Raw genomic sequence first — 14,399 nt, 5'->3', positions numbered from 1 at the left:
TGTGCATACATGTGTGTCTGCGTATGTGCTAGGTGTGTAGCGTTTCAATCGAACAATGATTTGATTGCGATTAGAGATTTGATTAATCATAAAATCTGTACATTTTGACCACAGTTTGGCCAATAATATACTGACAGGACTGATCTACTCAGCAATCACTGAAGATGTGCAGTGAAACTTTACACTTGTGCATTAGGTCAGAGAACATAATGTTTATACATTAACACTTTCAGTGCCCAGCAGGGGGCGCACGATTTAGTGCTTGAATGCCCAGCATCCACTTCAATGTTAGCGTTAATATCGCCTAATCTATGTTTTAAATTATGGCTATGTGTCTAATCTGCCCGTCGCTTATCAATGACTCATTTTCCAGTCAACATTGTCGAAGCGGATTGTTTTTTTATCGGTTCATTTCCGTTTTATAGCATCTTGAAAAGCCCTCGTTTTCAAGGAAAATTAAAAAGATTCCATAATAAACGGAATATTCTAGAATACACAAAAAACGTTCAAATTTTTCGGCCTATTTATGAATCGTTTTCAAATAAACGCTAGATTATCGATAGTATATGTGTACGTATGCACGCTATATAGGCGATCTGATATCGGCTCTGATATATTTCCTGATTGCTCGCACAGCCAAACAGCCATATCAAACATAGGGGAAAAGCTTATATCTCCGTGAAAACAGGTCTGATTATCCTAAGACTGGTCAAATAGATTCCTTACCTGAGATCAGATGGTATCCAAAAAGATTATTCCAATTCCTGATCGCCATTCCAAAAATCGATCCTTTTATTGATCCAGCGCTACATACTGTAAAGACATATTACACGCTGTTCTGATGGTCCACAATGACTGGGATCTTCTCCGGTTACATGCGTGAGAAGTAAAATGTGGATTCCGGAGTTTTTTTTTTTCATCCATTTTCATTGAGTCCATTCCAAAAGGGTGCATTACCATCTGGGAGACGATAGGGGGCGCTTTTTTCACATCTGAGCTCCTGATGAGGCTGGTTTCCCAACGGTAGACTCGGTTGATGAAATATGAATTCAGATCGCTAATAAAAAGAAATTCACGCTAATTGTCGTGCTGGGCATTCAGGGGGCGGCCTGCTAACACGTGTTATGTCGTGGCTGGCATCCAAAGTGTTAAAGGACTCAGACCAGTGTTTTTGACATGTGGGTTCCAAGTCATTCTGTTTTCTTACACCCCTGGTACGAGAGAGGGGGGAGAGAAGAGAGACAGAGGAGAGAGAGAGATAGAGGAGAGAGCGGGGGGGAGAAGAGAGAGACAGAGAGAGGATAGAGTGAGGGGCGCGGGGAGAGAGACAGACAGAGAGAGAGGGATGTCATGAGGCAGTATAGTCTGCTCTCATGTGGAAGGGGGCTGGTTTTTGAAGTAGACCCGCCTCTTCCTAGTCCATTAGCCGGCTCATTTGTTGCACGTTGCTGTTCAATGCGAGGAATAGACCACTGCACTTCCGCATTACATTGAGCTCATGGAGGAGAGAGCGGGGGGAGAAAATGAATGCATGTGGATGAGAGCCTTGACATTAAGTGGTTGTAGCTATGGTTGTGGGGGTGCTGGAGACATGATCCAATCGACTTTTATACCGATCGACTTGGAATTGGTCGCTCCGTGTTCAGGAGACTCGGGCGTATAAAAGTATATTGGATCGTGTCTCCAGCACCCCCACAGCCGTAGCTACAACCACTCAATGTCAAGGCTCTCATCCACATTCATTCATTTTCTCCCCCCGCTCTCTCTCCCATGATTTCAGATTACCGGAAGTGTTGCGGTGGTCTATATATGGCAACAGAGTCTGCAGGGAACATTGGTCTGTCCATTTAACCAGGATCACCAAGATCTAATCAGAGAAAGTTGTCCATTGTGTTCTAATATAGTTAACTCATTGAGACACTGGAATGCCTGATTGAGACCGTTTTCATACGTCAGCGGGGTTGATCCTTATACCCACCCTCCCCTTAGCCTTACCCCTGTGTTTTGCATGTGGCCATGTAGGGTGTGTCCCGATTCCTTCCCTCCAACTGGCCCTCCAAACAGAGTGTTTTCAGATGCAGAAACAGGGCGGTAGAAGGGAGAATCAAAGGTTTCCCTTTGAGGAAATATGCTGAATCACGTGCCGCTGTTGTGTACAGAGTTGTGTATCTGTTGAGTTATGTAGAGTTGTGTATCTGTAGAGTTATGTAGAGTTGTGTATCTGTAGAGTTATGTAGAGTTGTGTATCTGTAGAGTTATGTAGAGTTGTGTATCTGTTGAGTTATGTAGAGTTGTGTATCTGTTGAGTTATGTAGAATTGTGTATCCTTAGAGACTTAAAGATTTAACGTTTTCACCTTTAACTATAGAGCGCCTGCATCAGGGCCGATTGCAGTCATATTTATTGGGCAGCACTTGCATCAATGGGCTGAATTTCATGCCATCTCACGGGAATCTGATCAAACATTTCTGAAGAAGATTAATAATATAATAATAATAATAAATCAGCACAAAAGCAATAAGGTTTCAGTTGAGCCCCTAATAATATTGCACGGTTAATAACGTGCAATAACTCATTATACATTTTGTTGACAAAGATCAAGAAAATGGAGACTAATGGGAATTCTTGCCACCCAAGCTGTCCTATAATATTTGGGTGTATATATCTATAATATTTGGGTGTATATATCTATAATATTTCAGTGTTTATATCTATAATATTTCTGTGTATATATCTATAATATTTCGGTGCATATATTTTTCCTTTAGCATATTTTAGAGATCTAAGTGAATAGGCGTGAGCCCTCTTTATCTACATCCTCCTCCTCTCAGCTCTCACACAGAGACAGACTAGTGACTACATCCTCCTCCTCTCAGCTCTCACACAGAGACAGACTAGTGACTACATCCTCCTCCTCTCAGCTCTCACACAGAGACAGACTAGTGACGACATCTTCTAACTATCAACCTTATTCACATTTCTGCTGCAAGTTTGCACATTTGATTTTAAATGGGACATATTATGTCAAATGGATTTGTCAGTCTAAAATGTAATTTAGGCCTTGGGGGAAATTACATATGTACTCCTTGTTATTTGGCCAGGATATGAAGTCTTCAGATTAACAACATGTTCAGAATTGCTCGAATCCCCTTGATGATGTCACAATGGAATGAATTAGCTTTGATTAATTAATTAGCTGTGCTTTTTTGAGCCAGGAACACTGCCTACCTAATGATAGATTTAGACTAGTTTCATTGGCAAAAAATTAACAAACATGTTCCACAGATTCAAGGAAGTAATATAAAATGGTTGAAAAGGTCTCCTTTAGCAAAGTTGATGGACCTTTTTTAAATATATATATTTTCTTTTACTTCGCTTCGAAATAGGTAGCAATGATTTCTTTTTTTGCCCGTTTCCACTGCCCAAAGTGTAGTCTTCTGTTATGTTTAGGGGTGCACCGATATATCAGTCGGGTATCGGTATCGGCCGATAAGTGCCTTGTTGACTGCCATCGTCCTATCGGCCGATAAGCTCGAATTTGCCGATGGCAGTGGCCGATAAATATCCATCAATTTGTGTCGCGTCAATCTGGTCCACACGTTCAAACTTTGAAAAAAGTTTCAGTCAAGCGACCTGCACAACCCCACCCCCCCACACACACACACTACTGCATCAAAGTTACTTATGATTAACAAAGGCATTCGTTTTGTGGCATTAATTAACGTTACATATAGTTACACGTTCAATAACATCAGCATATTATTTACTCGACCATATAGCATTGTTGGTCATTCATATCTCAGTTCCTTCCTTTGCTCAGAGAGCCTGTACTGAATTGTACCCATTCTGTAATCTGTTAATAAAGTTTTCAATCAGAGAAATGTATAGAAAAGCTTTTATTATAACATTTGTTGCAGTAAAATCATTATGCCGCGTTTGGTACTCCTGCAGAGCGTTGGTAGTCTACTCATGGCCGGCGGGGAGCTAACGTTATTAGCTACGGTATGTTTGTCGTTGATCTCTCGTGTAAATATCAATGGCGGACTTCCCGGAAGTAAACAACGAATAAGCGCTTGCCGATTGGTGGTAAGAACAGCAGAGGCGGGTGCAAGCGGTGTGACGTAATTGGCAGAATCGACTGTCAATCAAAATTGTTCTGTTGCCGTCTACCTGCATTGCTTTGGTTGAGAGAGATAGTGCTCTCTTATTAAAACTCATAAACAAGTCTTGAGCAAGACAAGTTAGTCTGTTAGGTTATGAAAGCCAGTGAGTATTGTATGACTCAGACTTCAGCAATAATCATGACTCATGAGCATTATAAAATAAAAACACACATGGCATGGTAGAATACCATAAACATATTTATTGATGTTTCCTTTTTTTTAAGTAAGTAAAGAGGCCTATGTTCATATCGGTGAGCACAATTTGTAACACAAAAAGAGAGACGTGTAGCCTATTTATTTATTTAACATTTTATTATTATTATTATTTTATTTGTTGCCATGCCTAAAATAATAGTCAAGCATAGGACTAAAACATTTTCATAAACAATAATATAATTTTTTGTTATATGGTTATAATAAAAGCTTTTCTATACATTTGTCTGATTGATTGATTGAAAACTTTATTAACAGATTGCAGAATGGGTACAATACAGTACAGCTCAATACAACAACAGTGGACTGGAGGATGAAGACCAGAAAAAGACTTTCGGCTTTTTTACATAAGGGTCCTCCATTTTCAATTCATCAAAACATTTAGAGACATACAAATATACAGTAGTTTCATAAAAAAGAAAAAAAATAAGTATTAACATTTTTTATTTTTAGAATATTATTATATATATTTTTTGCCACAAATATCGGTATCGGCCGATTGTGTTAGTTGAACAATCGTATCGGTGGCACATTTTTATATCGGTGCATCCCTTTTATGTTATAAAGTGACTGCATGGTTTTATATACAGTATTGATATCAGAGATCAACTTCTAAATTGACAAGGGACAAAAATGTAACACAGAGAGGAAATTATTATCTATGTTCTTGTCTGACTGGAGAAGACGGTAAGATGATTTCCCATAATGTTGCCATGTTCCTTTAAGTAGAGGATATCGTACTCGCTTTTACTTTCTTTCCATAATAACTTCAGCGATTACTTTGCAAAACCCATCAGTGTAGAATCTCGTCATCCTAATCAAATGGTGGTTCTATGTGTTCCTGTAACCAAAACAGTGTATGATTACAGCAACGAACCACAGAATTTGTTTGTTTATACATTTCATTTTCTTTGGTTTTGTTTTTCATACTCACTTTATATCACACATGCCTTCTTCAAATCCACCTTTTTTCCTTTTGGCGAGAGTTCCAACATCTCCCTTCTCTCCTCCCACAGTGTCTGCTCTCCGTCCAACCTGCTCTTGGGTAGAGATGAGTGGTTGGGCCGGTACTGTATCTCACTTCCTGTTTCCTGTGTGTCTGTGCGCTTTTGGCTGCCCCCCCCCCCCTAGCATGTCCAGTTCTGTCTGCAGTTAAAAAGACAAGACCAGATAGAGCTCAGGCTGGCCACCCTGGTTCCACAAATGTTCTCTCTATGGTTGTTGTAGCTTCTAATGAAAAGCAACGACGGGTCCACAATACTTTTACTGCACAGCATAGAAACCCAGGATTATCTGACTGAGAGCATAAAGTGGTTCAGTAGATTGAAACCTTGAAGCCAGTGGTCTCCTCATTAACGTTCAGTTAATGTGTTCAGTTAACAGTTTTATGATCCTTGGAGAATCAAGTAATTTTTGTGTTGTGCATGGTGTTATGGCTTTTCTTGAAGGGATACTTTTAGATGTTTATCTTTTCTTCAAACATTCACATTGTGGGGAAAAGTCTTTGAATCTGTGCTTCAGTTCCCCTTCCCTTTCTACAGTAGCAGGCCCTTTTAGGGAAATGTTTGGACAAATGTAGAATCTTTTATCAATCGTCTGGTGAAGGAACGATACGATACGAAGTGTGTATTCACAGAGGCTTCGACCACGAGAGAAACCAGAGAGACTGTATAGCTCTATAGTTCTGCTTTCAACCATGAGAGAAACCAGAGAGACTGTAGAGCTCTATAGTTCTGCTTTCAACCATGAGAGAAACCAGAGAGACTGTAGAGCTCTCTTTCAGCCATGTTCTTCCATTTGGAGTTTCTTTCTACACCATCGCTGACTCATCATTGCAAATCACCCAGTCATACAAAACCATTTCATGCTTGTTTGGGCTGTTTGTGTGGATTTTTCTGGGGGGGGACAGTCGAGGCGGTAGGTGCTTGGGTCGTTTAGAGCTCGGGTGGTGTCGCTGTTCCTTGTTGGTGCTCTGCCTTGTAAATGTGGGCTGTGGGTCTGAAACGAGCTTCCAGTTTGTCACGAGAGCTTTCATCCAAGTAACTAATTATATTTTTGTGTGACCTCTTTTTCTTTTGTCATCTTCCTTCTCTCCTGTTCTCTTCCTCCTACATCCTGCCCCCCCCTATCTTCCATGTCCCCGCTGTGTGTCTCTGTCTTTCCCCCCCGCTCTCCCCCTCAGGCCGGTGGGCCACATAGCCCAGGGCGCCATGCTGACCGTCAACACCAACTCCAACGTGAGCATCAAGTCGGAGCCTGTGTCGCCCGGCCGAGACCGCAGCACCCCTTGCCCGCCGCCCTCCCAGGTGCTGACCGCGCCGCCCCAGTACCCCGGCTCCCTGCTGTGCCTGGAGCCCCCGACGGGCCGCTCACCGGCGGACAGCGTCAGCAGCAACGCCAGCTCCTACGAGGGGAATGACCGCGACGACTCGGCAGCCGGCGGGGCCGCTAGCCTGAGCACCGTGAGGCCGTCCGGACGCTCCCTGCCCTCTGACTTCAGCCCCTCCGCGGAGCTCCTCAGGCAGCAGAGCGAGGCGGAGCAGGAGGCGGGGAACGTTAAGCGCATGAGGTTGGACACCTGGGTCACATAGAGGTCAAGACCAGGTCCAAGCCCCCCCCCTACCCCCCAGTGACACTTGCCGCCCGCCCCAACACCCGCACTCACCCCGAACCCTCCCCCACCCTTCCACTACCACGAGACACTAGCATCACACACATCTGCCTCTATCCAAGACTGACCACTCGCCTACCCCCTATCGCGCTAACACACTCAGACCCAGGCATCAGCGCTTCATCTGGGGGACAGTGCTTGATAAAGCGAGGGGGGAGGGGGACGGCACAGCGTATCCATCCGTTCCGGGCAGAGGGTGTGGACTTTTTTGGAGACAAGAGAATCTCGGAAGCCTTTTCTCGCTTGAACGCACTCTCCCGTCACAGTGGTTTCTGTCGATGGGCACACAACAACAAACATGCATGGTTTTTCAGTGTTTCTTTTTTTTACCAGATGTGAAACTGAATCGACCAACGGGGGGCAGACTCACAGTGAAGCATCACATTTGCGTGTTTTTTTTAATTTTTTTTGTCAAGCTCTTCTCCGTCGGCTTCACGGTGTGACCGGCGCCAGCAGCTCAGCTACATTACAGAACTTCTGCCATATCTACCGTCGCCTCCCGCCTCTTACGAAATCCGACGTCGTACCGTCTGTTCTTTTGAAGAGATCGCCCTCCAGAATGCACTTTTTGGAATTCACTTTATTTGGAGTGGTCCCGGTTCGTCGGCTCGACAGACGGCAGGTGAACAAGGGTGAACGGATATCATCTCTCCCCCACGTGTTTTAAACCTATCCACTTCCGCCCCGGCCAGCTCCATTCATGTCTCGACGGTCACGTATTCAGCTGCCCGCCGCGGAGCCGAGCGCCTTGCCGACACAGACCTCCTCTCCTAAAATGCCAAATGCCTCTCGCACAGAGGGGGGGGGGGGGGGGACGCTGGAAAACATCACACTTGTCACAGCAATGACTTAAACGACGACTATATATGAAACTGTATAAGAAACAATTTTCAGACGTTGAATCCGCCGCCGCTTTCTCCTCCGTTCAGTCGGATCTCCGAGTCCCTCTTCGCACCCGTTGTCTCTCCCCTTTTTGGATTTTCTTTCGATGGAAATCGTCACGCCAGAACTCCCCCTCGACACTCAACTTTTACGACGGAACTTTAAATCTGACTCTGTAGGGCGAGTAGACACCGTCCTCTAACGCGTAGTCCAGAAGCTGTTGGGATCCCCCGCGGTGGCTTCTCGGTAGGGAAGTATCCGGTTATTCCGAGTCCAAGTGTTCTCTATCCGTCTGTGTTTTGAGAGTCTGTCTTGAAGGTCGGCTTAGTCATTCAGAAGTATCACTCCTTATACAAAAACAAGCTTTGGTGTCCTCTTTAGCTATCTCTCTCTCTAGCTCTCCTTAGCTCCTTTTGCTGTGTTTCGGAAAAGAAAAGTGAAAAAGAAAAAAAATTATTTTCTATATTTCTACAGCCTCAGTTGGCAGCGAAGTAAAAAAATCTAGCTTTTGGGCTTGGATGACGTGTGTGTACATAACTCTGACTATATTTACATAGACGTTGCTAGATATCCCTAAAAACAAGCAATGTGTTAAACTCTCAGTGGATCCGTTTGCATTAATATGAGTGTGAATTTGACAATGTTTTGAGCTCCAGCGCAGGAAGGGGGGGCAGAGTCTGCCGCCACTAACAGTGCTATAGGGAGTGGAACGTGTTTCAGTAATCCTATCTTTATACTAGTGTTGATGGTGTGTGTGCACTTCTGTCTCTCACTCACTCACTCACTCACTCACTCACTCACTCACTCACTCACTCACTCACTCACTCACTCACTCACTCACTCACTCATGGAAGCTCGCTTGGTAGGTGGTGTCACTATATTTCCCTTGAAGCCACGGTCAAAGAAAAGTAACACGTCATCAGTAAACAGCAGAACATGGACGAGTCACATCGAGGAATAACGTTTTAAATATAGTCCTGCATGCTGCCCACACGACCAGGACATGACTATTATCCGTTGCTAAGGCTTCAGTCCTCGCAGACCTTCATCCAGAATGTCCATCCATACAAGTAAATATGTAATGGTCAAATGACAAAATACAAGCATTCTTCGTTTTCCTCCGGGAATTAAAGTTGTCCGATATAGTTTTTGACCACTGGTTGATGACTTGGCGCTATTGAGCACAGTAGGAGATTGTGTATCCTGTTTTCTTCCACGTAAGACACGCCCTTGTGTTTCAGGTCGATACAATCTACCTCGAAATCTAATGAGCTAGCTAACCTATCAATCAAAGGAGGTCGGACTCATTACAACTTTGCCAAATCTGACTTTGAAAATGTAGGAAATGTATTCAGCCTGTAGATTGTTGAACAACAACAGAAGATGCTGTCTTTTTGTGTGGAAATTGGAAGCGGAAGCAACTCGTTTACAAGAAGAGCTCTGTTGGATCATTTAAAGAATGACTGTTTAAGAAATCCACGCATTGGCCTTCGAATTGAGCAATGACATTTACAGACTACCACCTTTTTCATAGCATAAGATTCTGTCAAATTGACATAACCTTGCCAAGTACTCTACGGCAATCGTATATACCTTGCCTTCTTTGAACTATCATATCATAATTTCTACTAAAAAATCGTTGGTCTTGTGAGGATGTTCAAAATCCAAACATGTCTGCCATATCATTTTTCAGTTGGGGGTGGCGGGTGGCACACATAGCCACGTCAGGTGAAATGGTTTCCTGTTGGGGGTGGCGCACAGATAGCCACGTTAGGTGAAATGTGTAGCAAAGGGAACAGGTGCGTGTAGAATAGATGCTGGCGTCCTTCATTGATGTCATTGGGTCCGACTCGTCTCAGCCAACTCTACAGCGGACCTAACGGAGGGCGACATCTTAACACAATCGGTTCAACCGAGAATCCGCCTAATCATGATCACTTCCAACGTTCTCTGCCCCCCCCCCCCCCCCCCCCCCCCCCCTCAAACATTGTGTTTCCACTGAAACACAAGGAGGCGGTCGACCCCCGCAATATGTGTGACACCACACCGCTCTGCCTTGCCCATCCTGCCAGGTGCGGGGCGCTCATGTACAAAAGGTCTCTGTCCAATCTAGCTACGTAGTCTCAATGACAATCTATATGACAAATTAAACCCCTGCACCCCCCCCCCCCCCCTCCTCGTTTCTTGTGTACAATATTTTTTAGATTCTCACAATTGTTAATTTGTGCTGGTGACAGTTCCATTGTCTATTATTATTATTATAATGATATTATTATGAAGCTTTTATTTGACTGCTATTTTGTGTAGGATAGCCAATGTTTTTTTTTGTTTGTTTAAATTTTTTTTGATTGACCTTATGATAAACATATATATAGTGCTGGTTTCCTGTTTTTTAAACAACTTGCTAAGAATTGCACGATCAGTTGTTGTGGTATGAGCAAATGCAATGAAGGAAGATACCAGTTTAAATGCTGCAGTTTTGATTAAGATATAGAATATATTTATAAAACGGGGGGGAAACAATGGAAAATTAGTAATTCATGAAATTTGAGAGGTGTACATGCATGGAATTTACCGGTAACAAAGATGATCATGTTACGCGCCGTTATAAAGGACATGCATCACAAATGAGTTGAAACAAACTCAGAAAAATGTAGCATAAATACTAAAGAAGAAATTTATAGCTAATATATTGTGTTGAGCTAGTCTGCTTTTTGGGTTTTCGTTGTAAAGAAATAACTTCTTTTTGTTGTTTTTTGAGAATGATATACATTGTGTATATTTTCATATACAAAGTATGCACTGATATGTTATAAAAATTCTATACCGCTTTTACAAAAAAAAAGTGTTTGTTGTACCAAAGTATCCAAGTCCCCTTGAAACCCCTCTCCTTTTTGCGTATGTTTTACCGTATTTTATATATTAAATAGACAAACTGAGTGGAAAAAAGGGTTGTGATCTGTTTTCTTTCCCCAAACCTTCAGTGTGAAACACCTAGATCTAGACTAGAGCTGGGAGGTTTAACTTCATGGATCCATGCAAAGGTATGGATCTTTACTGTACCGTAGTCCACAATATATACACATTCAGTGTTGGAGAGTAGTTAACAGTAGTATAAACATAGTAGGTAGTAGTATAGGTATAATACATTAGTAGTATATAGACATATTAGCATTGTAGGTAGTATAGGTATAGTAGCATAGTAGGTATAGGCTTAGTAGCATAGTAGATAGTAGTGTAGGTATAGTACATAGATAGTAGTATAGACATAGTAGCATAGTAGGTAGTATAGGCATAGATAGAATATACATAGTAGCATAGTACATAATAGAAGACTGAGAAGGTAAAAACATTTTATGAGGCTAGCTGGTCCAGAGACGGCCGGGGCGCGTCTAGTTTTTTACCAACCCAGTTCCGCGTTCTGCGATCTGATTGGCCACTGACGTTTCTGGTCGTGTGACATCTGCGCCAATCGTGTGACGCCTGTTTCTATCACCGGTTAAGCTTAGGCACTCTTTCGAAGTTGGTTAAGGTTAGAGTTTGTCTTAGAGCAGGGCGATAGAACACCAGCCCTGATTCCAAACTCTAACCGTAACCAACTTCGAAAGAGTCGCCTAAGCTTAACCAGTGATAAACTAGGCGTTAGGTAGTTTGTAGGCTGTTCGAGGCGGAAATGGGCGCAGAAACAGGCGTCACGCGATTGGGCGCACATGTCACATGACCAGAAATGTCAGTGGCCAATCAGATCGCACCAGAAATGTCAGTGGCCAATCAGATCGCAGAACTGGAAATGGGTTGGTAAGAAAATAGACGCGGCCGGGGCAGGTGCAGGTCAGGCACACTCAGCAGAGATAACACAGGATGGAGAGAACATTCTTCTTAAAGGGCCGGATCAGTGTTTTTGACATGTGGGTTCCAAGTCATTCTTCTTAAAGGGCCAGGAGCCTGTGCTGACAGGAAGCAGCATGTGAGACTGGGAAAACACACCTCAGACTCCCAGACCATCAGCACAGGTTCCCCCCAAGGCTGTGTTCTTTCCCCTCTTCTCTTCTCCCTCTATAGTCAACAGCTGCACCTCCAGTCACCAGTCCGTCAAGCTCCTGAAGTTTGCGGACGACACCACCCTCATTGGACTCATCTCTGGTGGGGATAATTCTGCATACAGGTGGGAGATTGACCATCTACTGACCTGGTGCAGCCAGAACAATCTGGAGCTCAAAGGTCTCAAGGCACTGGAGATGGTTGTGGATTACAGAAGGAATCCAGCCCCACTCAACCCCATCACCCTGTGTGACTCCCCAGTGGACACTGTGGAGTCCTTCCGCTTCTTGGGAACCATCATCTCTCATGACATAAACCACATAAACTCATGAAAGTAACATGTGTCTAAATGTCACGCCAACATCTGAGGTGCGTTTATTTTCCTGAAAGGTTGCTCTATTGTGCCTTAATACAGTGTCTAAAAAGGATGAGGAATTCTTCCTCAGATACTGTATTATATCACTAGTAAAACTTTTCAGAAGACAAGTGACACATAAGATGTTAACGTGACATTTTCGTCAGATGTGGTGACTTTCTTCAGTTCATGTGGCATTTGAGACACATTTTCAGATACACTGGAAGCCAATTAGTGCGAATATGGAAGAATATACCGTAACTACATTGTTCAGCAATGATAAAATATTCTGAAAAAGGAAGGGTACCTTGATTTTCGTATCAAGGCAAGAATGACTTGGAACCCACACATCAAGAAGACTGGTCTGGTCCTTTATAACCCCTCTGCATTAGACTCATCTTATCGGTACATAGTTGACCTCCTCCATCCCGCCCCTGGAGGCTGCGGTCTTCTGACTCCGGTCTCCTCTCCATCCCCACCACCAACCTGCGCACTGTCCGTCCAAGAGCCTTCTCTGTTGCCGCACCCACCCTCCGGAAATCCCTCCATCCAGACATCTGCAACATCCCTGGAGTCCTTCAAATCTCAATTCAAATCTCACCTCTTCACCAAATGTATTAATGACTCTGCCTGACTTCCCTCTTTTCTTTTTTCTAATTTTTTTTTTTACTTAATTGTTCCTCTGATCTCCTTCCCCTTAGTTGCCCCCCCCCCCCCCCCCCCCCCCCCCACTGTTAATCACCTTGGGTCTCATGAAAGGCGCTATATAAATCTAAGAAATTATTATTATCTCAACTCAGAATCGCAGCCAGAATCAATGAAGAACATTGTAAACATTTGTCTTTTTTCCTTTTCTTTTTCTACCTGCCATGAAAATGTAGGATGCAGAGGAATGAATCCAGTCAACTTTACAAATACATTTAATATTATATTATATTTGGCACTTCATATAAAAATGACATTGAAAAACTCATCCCAAGTTCCAAATATTAAGTAAAGAATGACTTGGAAAGTCCTGACGGGCAGACCTCAGGTGGTAAGAGCAGGCAACTGCACCTCCTCATCCATCACGCTCAACATAGGGGCCCCCCAGGGCTGTGTTCTGAGCCCCCTCCTCTACTCCCTGTACACACATGACTGCGTGGCACAGCGGAACAACAACACAATCATCAAATTTGCTGATGACACAGTAGTGGTGGGCCTGATCTCTGCCAACGACGAGAGGGCCTACCTGGAAGAGGTAGAGAATCTGTCACAGTGGTGTCAGGAGAACTGCCTCTCCCTGAACGTCAGCAAAACAAAAGAGATGATTGTGGACTTCAGGAGGTCGGGGGTCAAGGACTACAGCCCCCTCAGCATCGGCGGGGCACCGGTTGAGAGAGTGAACAGTTTCAAGTACCTCGGAGCCCACATATCCGAGGACTTGACATGGACCACACACATTGACAGTGTTGTGAAGAAGGCACGACAACGCCTCTACTTCCTCAGGCGCCTAAGGAAGTTCCAAGTCAGTCAGAAGATCCTTAGGAACTTCTACTCATGTACAATCGAGAGCATCCTGACTGGCAACATCACCTCCTGGTTTGGGAATAGCACTGCACAAGACCGTAGCAGACTACAAAGAGTGACACGTTCAGCCGAACGCACAATTGGAGGGGGGCTTCCCACCCTCCAGAACATTTACAACAAGCGGTGCAGGGGGAAGGCTAAGAGAATCATCAAGGACTCCAGCCACCCGAACAACTGCCTCTTTGAACTGCTGCGGTCAGGCAAGCGATACCAGAGTCTTAAGGCGAGCACAGAAAGACTCAGAAGGAGCTTCTATCCCCAGGCCATCAGGCTGCTCAACGAACAATAAACACTATGCAGCAACCATCAAATGCACACAGCACACACATCCACACGCACACACTCACTTTAAACAGGCAACTCACTGCAGCACCCACTTTACACACTTTAGAACACCTAAACACACTTTACACTTTATATTTATTGGTAAAGGATTTGCACTACAACTCGCACACCTTACTGTAAATTGTACCTAAATTGTACCTCATCCCATTTCTGCTCTGCA

The 14,399-nt window shown here is 43.8% G+C and overlaps 1 protein-coding gene across 2 annotated transcripts in view; it reads left to right on the top strand.

Moving 5' to 3' along the window:
- Nucleotides 1-10,878, top strand: part of LOC311227787 (myocyte-specific enhancer factor 2D homolog) — a 125,675-nt gene extending 114,797 nt beyond the window's left edge. The window contains exons 11-12 of one of the 2 annotated variants that reach the window (XM_084313596.1): nucleotides 5,393-5,443; nucleotides 6,559-10,878. In XM_084313596.1, coding sequence (XP_084169722.1) covers nucleotides 5,393-5,443; nucleotides 6,559-6,967 — 460 coding nt within the window. In that variant the 3' untranslated portion in view covers nucleotides 6,968-10,878. The remainder of the gene's footprint in view (nucleotides 1-5,392; nucleotides 5,444-6,558) is intronic. The other variant, XM_084313597.1, reaches the window with a different exon arrangement.
- The last annotated feature ends 3,521 nt before the right edge of the window (nucleotides 10,879-14,399 follow it).

Source organism: Notolepis coatsorum (genome assembly GCF_963971535.1).
Source record: "Notolepis coatsorum genome assembly, chromosome: 4".
NCBI classification, from domain to species: domain Eukaryota; kingdom Metazoa; phylum Chordata; class Actinopteri; order Aulopiformes; family Paralepididae; genus Notolepis; species Notolepis coatsorum.
This window is presented reverse-complemented; position numbering and strand designations above follow the sequence as displayed.